Source organism: Phyllostomus hastatus, unplaced genomic scaffold (assembly GCF_019186645.2).
Source record: "Phyllostomus hastatus isolate PE091 unplaced genomic scaffold, TTU_PhHast_1.1 phas_scaffold_182, whole genome shotgun sequence".
NCBI classification, from domain to species: Eukaryota; Metazoa; Chordata; class Mammalia; order Chiroptera; family Phyllostomidae; genus Phyllostomus; species Phyllostomus hastatus.
This window is the reverse complement of record NW_025334013.1, coordinates 25604439-25614538: the sequence shown is the minus strand read 5'-3', so window position 1 is coordinate 25614538 and position 10100 is coordinate 25604439. Positions and strand designations below refer to the sequence as shown.

The window sequence follows — 10100 nt, the reverse complement described above, 5'->3', positions numbered from 1 at the left end:
TTCATAAAGATGTTACTGAAATGATTTTTGAAAATGTTGAGAAAATTGCCATAAAGAAACCAGAATTTAGATATTTAAATGGGAATTAAAAAACTTTTCTAAATTTTTTCCAGGTATTTTTTTTATTTTAATTGTTTTTCAAGTACAGTTTTCTGCCTTTCCCCCCTATCCCAGCCCACCCCACTAATCTAAATTCTTATAGCAAGAGCCAGACCTGTTTTCTCTGGCTTCATTAAATGCTATAACTAACTGAATTATGAAATGAGACACATTCACTTTCCTTTGTGTATTAATGAGATTTAAAAATCACTGACTTTGGTTATACCTTTGGTTTGTAAGATCAAATCAGTAGTTTTAGCAACCTCTCCAAAAGCTCTGAGTTAAAAAAAATAAAACAACAAATTTTGAGTAAGAAGACTTCTTTACAAGGAGTCCTATGATTCTATTCTTTGTAGAGATTATATATACCTCTCCCCAATATCATACCCCCCCCCATAATTTTGCTTTATGAGGGCTAAATATAAGTGAATTTAAATTCCTGATATCTTAAATATATTCTTAGTAACAGATTATCTCAACTCTCTAGGGAAAAAGTCAAGCAAACAGTCAGGCACTGACAGAGTGATGCTTTGTTGATATTTTGGCCACAGGTTGGCTTTAAGAAATAGCATGCCATCAGAATGGAAGACTTTATGCCTCCAAGTTGATGGGGCTAAGATGGTGGACTAAACAAGCATGGGGGACTGGAATTTCCCTGGAGGCATTTTGGAGGAAGTTCAAATCCACTCCACCATGATTGGAAAGATCTGGCTCACCACCCTTTTGTATTTTGTTTGCTTTTCTGAGTGTAGCAGCTGAAAATGTCTGGAATGATGAGCAGTCTGGCTTCATCTGTAGTACAGAACCACCTGGCTACAGAAATATATGCTATGATCAGGCTTTTCCTATCTCCCTCATTAGATGCTGGGTTCTGCAGGTGATTTTTGTGTCGCCACCATCCCTGGTCTACATGGGCCATGCTTTGTACTGACTGAAAGTTCTGGAGAAAGAAGGGCAGATGGAGAAAGTTCAACTGAGAGGAGAACTGGAGAGGGTAGAGTTTGAAATGTCTGGGGATCGGAGGATATTGAAGTAAGAACTTTGTCAACTGGAGCAAAGGAAACTTAATAAAGCTCCCCTCAGAGGAACCTTGCTTTGCACATATGTGATACACATTTTTGCTTGGTCTGTAGTTGAAGTTGGGTTCTGATTGGGCAACATCTTTTATATGGATTTCATTTGGAGCCTCTATTTAAATGTCATGGCTATCCATGTCCAAATATAATTGATTGTTTTGTCTCAAGGCCAACAGAAAAGACAACATTCCTATTATTTATGCAATTCATAGCCACCATTTCACTTTTTTTAAATGCCTTAGAAATTTTCCACCTAGGCTTTAAAAAGATTAAAAGAGGGCTTTGGGGACAATATAAATTGAAGGATGAGCATAATGAATTCTATTCAAACAGGTCAAAATGACATCTTGCTAAATATCAGAGCACATCTGCAAATTCACTGAAGCCACTCTCTTCTGCACCTAATTATAATCTGATAGTGGAAAAGCAAACACACACAACAGTGTATCCTGTTTAAATTCCTTTGCATTTCAGGCAGATCCTAACAATCAAGATAGATTTGATGAGAAATGCATTTTGGATGAACAGGAAACTGTACCTTCTAATGAGATGTGCACACTTCATACTACCTGTAGTCATGTTCTATGCATCAACTCAAATAGTAACGAAAATACTCATAAAATACCTGGAAAAGGAATTAATGAAAAAATTTAAGGAAAAAAAGAGAAATTGATGGCAAGACAGCAAAAGAAACCAGTACTCCATAGGTCACTATTATTCCAGGTGGTGCTGTAGATTTGGACAACCACATGGGTCAGTCCCCCCAAACAGCTGTTTGCCAGCTAATTGCATCGGGGAACCAAGGTGGCTTCCTGCTACATGGAGTCCCTCTACAGAAAATGAAAATTGGGTGTCACCTCAATCACCTTCTAAAGGTAGCCTCAAGGGCCAGTTCACAGAAGGCACAATCAGAACAGATTAAGGACAGCTCTAAAGATCAGGTCTTAAAACAGGCAAATGCAAATCCATTTTAAAAAGGGAAAACAGTTCCCATTCTGAAATTGTGAAGGGGTAGTTTTAAAAACAATAGCATAGTTACTGAATCGGGATTACTTTTTCCTGAGCTCCTGTTCAGAATTGAGGCTAAATGGATTGGAACCAGGCTTTTCTTTGAAGGGACCACCGTCCTTCAGAGATTGTCCTTGATGTATATAATTCCTTCTTTTAGTTACTGATCTTTTGTGAGCACTGGTTAAATTGTTTGCCCCTGGGACCCAACTTAGTTTCTTTATAAACTTCTACCTGATGTGTTGTGAGTATAATCATAAAATTGTTATCCAGTAAATAAAAATCTTAAAAAGACTGGTGGCTTTCTTTGACTAGTTTATGGCATCGCGATTGGTGCCTGGACTGGAATTTTGGTCCTACTACTAACTGGTCATCTAACCTCCCCACTTTATTAACATTACCTACTTTACAGGCACAGTGTGAGGATTAAAATAAGAAACGTGTTTTATAGTGTCTGGCACAGAGAAAGCACTCAAAATTGCAAGCTATGATTAACTCGTTACCTCTCACCCTCCACAGGCCCACATTAAGTAGGCAACAAAACAAGGAAACTGCAAACGTAAAAGCTAGAACCGACACATACGATTCTAAACACATGCCTCAAGCCATTGGCATTCTAAGGGTCGCCCCGCGTCAATTGCAGGCACACTGTTAGGAGTGAAGGCCAAAAAGTCAGAGCATACTTAGAGGTTACCTCGGCTTCGAGGTCCCAGTAGAGGGAGGTCCGCCCACTAATGGTACCGGGAGATCCTTCCCGCGGTAATAGACTCCCTGCTCCCGGGCTTCGGAGGCTCCGCCTCCGGGTCGCCACGCCCACCTTTGGTCCCACCTGGACGCCGAGACCAAGTTACAGAAACTCCGCTTCTCCCTAGGCAACCAACTCGCTGCAGGGACCGGAAGAGGAAAGTGCTGTCAGGATAGCCAATGGGCGGGCTTACGCAGACTCCTTCGTGTCAGCCCACCATGGGGCATTCAGAGCGTCCTGGTCGCCATGAAAACAGGCCACACCCCGGCCATCCCCGACCGTAGTTAGCAAGTGCGCAGGTGCACGCGCCCTACCGCGCATGTGCAGTGCTGCTCAGAGCCCGCCAGCCCCGGTCTCCGGCGCCAGCTACGCCGCTGCCGCTGTCACTATGGCCCATTACAAAGTGAGGGGGGCGTGCGGGCGGTGGCCAGCCGCTGGTCGGCTCCGGGTGGGAGTTGGGGCGCGCGCGCGCAGGTTTTGGGGGTCTGAGGTAGCGATGCGGAGGCGGGGTTTGTCGAACTCTCAGCGCCTTCTTCCTGCTCCGGTCCCCGATTTCGGCCACTGACCCGCCGTATCTCCTCAGGCCGCCGACTCGAAGCGCGAGCAGTTCCGGAGGTACTTGGAGAAGTCAGGAGTGCTGGACACACTGACCAAGGGTGAGTATGTGCTGGAGAGGGTTCCTCGTGTGCTCGTCGTGCTCCTCAGGGCTGCGCCCCTGACGGTCCGTGGCGTGCGAAGGAGGGAGTACAGGTGGGACCTGTCCAAGGTCTAGCGAGGTGGGCCTCGGCGTTCGGCGCACGCCGGGCTATGGGACGCCGCCCGAGCCCGAGTCGGGTAGCTAGCTCGCGCTACCACTCCCTCAGCCGGGAGTGAAACTCTTGCAGCTGTTGCAAAGTCTCTTCAACTTCCGTTGCTTTGCCTCGAGTAGCCGCTGAGGGCATGTTTGCTAAGGATCTTGAGATCCCAATTCCTCCCGCCTTACAGTTTAGCCTTACAGCTTATGCTGAGTCCTCAAAATTCTGTTAAGAAACATTAAACCTCGAACAAAGTAGTACATTTTACAGATATGAAAGCTAAGTGAGTTTAATCCCCAAAGTAGGCGACTGATACATAGTCAATTAGGCTGTGGCTGAAAAACCCCCCGTTTCATAGTTTGACACCTCAGTTCCTACACTGTGCCGATTTCATAATTAAAGTATTATTACAGATTAAGAAGCTTGAGAGCTCATCAAAATGATCACATTGTTTTCACTTTTTAAAATGGAAGCTGTTACACTGTGTTTCTTCCTCCGGGGCTCAAAATCGAAGTGAGGGCGCATAAAGCGGGAGGGTTTCAAGAGGTGGATGGGGAACTGCTTGTTTAATTCGCTCAGCAGTAATTTGCCCAGGAATGACTGGGTCCAAACAAGAAGAACAGTAAGTGTCTGGGAAATAATTTGGTAACTGTTCTTTGGCCAGAAGCAAAGGTTAGGAGAAAATTCTAAGAGAATAACTGTGTGTCGTAGCAGAAAGCATGGCTGTTAATTCCCAAGCATGGGCTGGTAATTTTGATTTGGCTACCTACCTTGGAGGGGTCCAGGTACGAATTTCTCTGCCTCTTTGCAAATAGATTTCAGTAAACACTAAGGGACTGCTGTATGAAAGCTGTGTCCTCTTTTGTTGCTGGAGGTGTCACAGATTCTGGTAACACTCTCCCCTCAAAAAAACAACTTCATTTCTTTCACTTATTTAACCATTTCATTCAGGTCTGTTTGTGTTCATTCAGCAGTGGAAACAAAAATTCCCTACCCTAAGTGAGCTTATATATCCTAGTTGGGGGAGACATAATAAATACATAGTGCCAGCCAGTGGTATTAGGAATAAAAACGTTGCAAAGTAGGGAATAAAGAGGGACGGGTGTGCCAGTTTGTAGGATGGGTGGTGGGGGGAGGCCTCTCTTGTAACATTTGAGCAGAGACCTGAATGCTACAATAGCTGATGTTAGGAGTTCCAGGAAGTGTAGAGAGGCCAGAGTGGGTGGATAGAGCAAGTGAGAAAGGCAGAATGGTAAAGGGCAGAGAAGCGACCCTTATGGGAGGGCCCTTGTGGGAGGTGACTGAAGTACAGCCTTGTGGCCATACGTGGATTTTTCTTCATAAGAGATGGGAAACCACTGGAGGCTTCTTTTCCCTTGCTCACATCTACTGGTGTCTAACCCTCCTCCTCCCCACACTTCCAGTTTCCTACATGACATCGGACAACTTAACATGTTGTCTACTGATGTGATCTATTTCAAATGTGATTTTCAACTCCAGACATAGGTACTTTACATAGATTTAATTTATAATTTTTATCTAGCTTATTTGTAAGAAGATTTGAAACTGCTTCTAATATCAAAACACTAAAAGACAGGATGGCTAAAGATAAAGATGATAAATCATTTGGAAGAAGAGGCATTTTAGTTATTTTGAGCGCTGTATAAACCTCTAAAAATCCTCACTGCTAAAGCAAAAAGGGGAACATCAAGTATGGAGATTTTCTTGTCTGATTAAAAGGAAGTATATTCCATCTATAGAAAAGCACAGAGAACTTGATATTTACATCATGTTGTGTAATTATCAACCTTGTTACCACTGACAGAAATTTAAAAGTTGAAAGAAATGGGAGAGGGAAAGAAGAGGAAGAAAGGATACATATTCATGTCTTATAAAATTAGGACTCAACAGAGATCAGTGGAAATTAATGGAAGAAGCAGAAGTTTGAGGATGTAATTTAAAGAAAAAGGTAGTAAGAGGAATTAAAGGGTACTGTCACATATTGAAAGGGGGGTTGAGGGGAGGGTAGTAGTGACATCCTACCTCAATATTGAATATATCAATTCCTCAAAAAATAGTGTTGTAAGTATGTTTAGAGAGATGAAGAGTAACTACCATAACTCAAAGAAGTTGCCCATATGTGAGTTTTTCCATACTGTCTGTCTTTGATGAGTTACTGAAATTCTAAAATATAGAAGGGATGCATGTAAGTTGGTTTACAAAAAAGTTCTTAACTTGGGGTCTAGATACGCACATTTTTTGTGAGTAGTTATTTTTTTTTTGGCTTTATCAGATTTTTCAAAGGGTTCCGTGCACAAAATAGTTTAACACTGGTTTAGAGAGACTGTCTGAGTAGTAAATCCTAGTAGGGATTTCTTCACTAGAAGACGAGCAAGGTAGTACTGTCATGAGCTACTGGATATGAAACCACTGAAGTGTTATATTTTAATGTTGATTTGAGCATGTTAATTATTGGTAAAATTTTTGGCTGGTGGTTATTTAGTGTTTTATGTATGAAATTTCATTCTTTAAGAACATTTTGAATTCAAAAATTTTTAGTAATTACCATAGCCATGTCAATTCTCTCCTGCATTTTTCTCAAATTTATCTACAATGTTTCTATCCATCTATTACTCTAGGACAGGTCACTATTTTTTTTTAAGTCCTCACCCAAGAATATGTTTATTGATTTCTATGGAGGTGGGGAGGAGGGAGAGAAAGAAACATTGATCGGTTGCCTCCCAAATGTGCCCCTACTGGGGATCTAACCTGCAACCTAGGAATGTGCCCTGACCAGGAATCGAACCTGCAACTTTTTGGTGTATGGGACAATGCTCCAATTGGCTGAGCCACCTAGCCACGGCCAAGTCACTGCCTTTTTCAGCATGATTACCATATCAATCTCTTAACTGCTTTGTTCTTGTTCTATTTGTTGATTTTCCACAGCAGTAGAAAGTGACCCTGTCATCCTCCTGCTTAAAATATTTCTGTGCCTGTTCTTAGGATCAAAGTCCAACCAAACTTGCAGGTTTAGGTGTTCTTCCAATGTGCTCCCATAACCTGTTATCCTGATTGTCCCTGATTCTTTGTGTCTTGTTCCTTGCTTATCTTTTGCACTAGACTGTGAATTCATTGAGAGTGGGAACCTTGTCTTATTCACCATGGTATGGACACTAATGTGCTATATAATATATAATGTGATATATAATAGACTGAATTATAGACTAATTTCAGCCATTGAAATTTAAGACTTTAATTGTTGCTTTTTTCTGCTTTTTGATTTGCAGTATTGGTAGCCTTATATGAAGAACCAGAGAAACCTAATAGTGCTTTGGAGTATCCTTTTCATCTTTCAAGTCAGAAAAAGGCCTTATTTTTGGAACTCTTATTTCTCCACATAGATAGCCTTTAAAATACTTTTGATTATTGAAAAAGTTACTTTCCTTTGAATTTTTGGGTGGTGATCTGTGGGTAAACGTGGGTGGTGGGGTGGGATGACTCTGATCAGAGATGCTACTCTGGGCTATTTCATTACTTTCATTCAGCTCAATTAAATTCTTAACTTTGAGATTAGTTTTTTAAAGCATCACTTAGGAGCTGCTACCCCAGAAAATCCAGAAATAGAGCTGCTTCGCCTAGAATTGGCAGAAATGAAAGAAAAATATGAAGCTATTGTAGAAGAAAATAAAAAACTGAAAACAAAGGTAAATTTTTAAAAAGAATTCATGTTAACCTAACTTCATCTTTAGTTAATAATCTCACCTGTTACTAGTAATAATTAATAAATTCATGTTAATAATATGATCAAAACCTCACTAAAATGGACAGTAGGAGAGGGAGAATGGTGCATAACAATCTCAATTAATGGCAAGGCCGAACTGTTGCCCTGTCTAGAAAACAACAGATACACTATAAATAGGACAGTTAGCAAAGTGTGGTCAAGAAGAGGTTCTTGGGAACCTGCGTCAACAAAAAGATGAGAATGTTGGTTAATTGCTACTTCTAAAAGTCTATGGAAATTTTCAAGAGTCTTAAACAGTTGATTTAAGTTACTGTGTGAATGGCACCTTGTAAGAATTGTGCAGTGCACAATCTACCTAGTCATGTGGTGACCCTGTAATGTGTTAGTGTACCTCTGCAAATGTGTTTGCACTTAATTTTGTCTAGTGCTGAAGTTTTTTCTTTGTTTAACTGTGAGAATTTTCATAATCTTCAAATTAGTCAACTTTTAAGTCCTTGAGGTTTCACTACATTCTGAATCACACAGTACATTTTACATTACTCTAGGAATTTCTCATAATGTGTTTTAGTTTTTCAATAACGTTTCGAGATAAGTGAAACAGGTACACGGGTGAGGAAACTACAGCACAGTGAAGTCTAATGCGTTTCTCAAATCTGACAGCTAAATGAAACAAATCTGAGTCTAGTGTTCTTCCAGAGTAGTAACTTAGCATAAAAGACAATGCAGTGTCTTAAATTACCAAGATTCCACAATATGCCAATTACCAGTTATTCTTGGGCACTTTTAAAATCAAAGATAGCAGCTCTTTATTGACTGGCTAGTTTCGTTTATATCACATAATTTTTTCTACTTTGTAGGAGAAAGTTCAGTAAACTTTTGGTGGAGGGGAAGAATTCCTTATAAGTCACATCATCTTTGGGAAGATACAGATTATTGCATATCAAATGTTTATCAGTGTAGCCATAAATTGGAATTAAATTTTAGTTTCCTAGTAATATTAAAGGTTTATGTAAAAAGCCTTCATTAGGTTTGATTGTATTAAATCTTAAAATCATTGAGTAGTTTAATGATTTAAACATATAAACTTACTGATTCAATAATTAAATTGAATATGACAATTAACTCATTTTGTTACTATTAAGTTTTTTTTTAACCCAATTTAGAATAAAATTCACTTAAACTCCTCTGTCTTTGCCCTATAGCTTGCTCAGTATGAACCACCTCAGGAGGAGAAGCGTGCTGAATAGGATTCTTCTCAGTTGAAAAGACACTGAAAAATGGTTTTGTAAGACTTGAATAGTTTGTATAGTATATAATCTTTTCTGAACAGATGCTATAGAACTCTTTTAATATGTTAAATTCACCTATCACACTTTTACTGTTATACACACATATTCTTAGAATCACCAATAAAAACTCAATATAATTTTCTTTGGGTCTTAAAAGCAGGAGAATCCAAAGTGAATCCTGAAAAAAACCTAAACACAACCATCTAATTCATTTCCTTAAAAGACATTCTTTTTACTAGTCTGACTAGGAATGGTGGTACTGGTTGTATTTGAGCCAAGGAAGGTTAGCTTTTCCTTGGTTTAGTTCAGGATACAGATACAGTCATTGTTTAAAATGAAGATGACACCGTTTATATTCTCTGTAGGTAGCTGGAGAGATCTGTGTGACATGAGATGCTTTTGCATGGGTTCCCATGAATCTTTTGCTCATTTATATAATGCAGAACAAATAACTCTTCTTTGCCACCACTTTGCCTTAGGTAACCGTGGGTGTGCCACTTCGACACCAGGTTTTCCTTCTATGCAATCATGCCCTGTTTAATAATGCTGCCTTGCTTGCTCTGTGCTTCAATGAATCCTACTTGCACATTGGCCTTTCTGTGTTGATTTTGAATTTGCTATAATAGCAGTTACCCTTACTGTAATTTATATAACTTTAAACAGGATCACACTGTTCCCCTGCCTTAGTTGTTCAGTTGAGCACAGAACAGAGGCAATGTAAAACTCTGGGTTCACGCACAAGCTGGGATGAGAAGGGGAATGAGCCATATATCATGGAAAATTATAGTCTGTGGGTATAATTATATAGTGCTTTTTTCTCTCAAAGTATTTTTCTAGCCTTGAATTCATTTTATCTTCATTACCCCTGTGAAGTAGGTAGGGCAAGTACAAGGGGAGGTTGGGTGCTGATTTTTTAGGTCAAAGACTGATATTAATACAAATTATTTACTAACTGTAGAACCTTGGGCACATGACTTAACTGCTCTGAGCTTTACTTTCTTTATCTGTTAAATGAGACTAATAATATCTGTGCTGCCTACCTCACAGGGTTGTTGTGAGGATCAAATGGAATGTATGTGAAAGATTTGTAAATGGTAAAGCACTATATTCTTGTTTGTTAGTCCTTTTTCCTTTCTTTTGGAAGGCCTACAGACTGATGTTTTATTTTCTTGATCATTTATGTTCCTTACTGATTGACTGACATTATTAAGTAGTAGTCCTATTTCATGTATCCTGTCCCAATTGTTAGAGAACCTGTCTTTATTTTTTAGTCAAAAGACACAAAAAAATAATCCATTGAAAGTTGAAAATAATCCATTGAAAGTTTAACTAGCAAAAGTTTCAGTA

The 10100-nt window shown here is 39.7% G+C and overlaps 2 protein-coding genes across 2 annotated transcripts; both read left to right on the top strand.

Moving 5' to 3' along the window:
* The first annotated feature begins 617 nt into the window (after positions 1-617).
* On the top strand, positions 618-2097 carry GJA9 (gap junction protein alpha 9). The gene is given in 6 exon segments (XM_045859585.1): positions 618-830; positions 832-1244; positions 1247-1624; positions 1627-1815; positions 1818-1949; positions 1952-2097. Coding segments are annotated over 6 exon segments (1353 nt in total). The 5' UTR covers positions 618-735.
* A 1102-nt stretch (positions 2098-3199) lies between these two features.
* Positions 3200-9873, top strand: LOC123832183 (MYC binding protein). Its single transcript, XM_045859739.1, has 5 exons — positions 3200-3331; positions 3512-3584; positions 7010-7058; positions 7297-7426; positions 8667-9873. The coding sequence occupies exons 1-5, from the start codon at positions 3248-3250 to the stop codon at positions 8709-8711; spliced, it is 381 nt and encodes a 126-aa protein (XP_045715695.1). The 5' UTR covers positions 3200-3247; the 3' UTR covers positions 8712-9873.
* Positions 9874-10100: the final 227 nt, after the last annotated feature.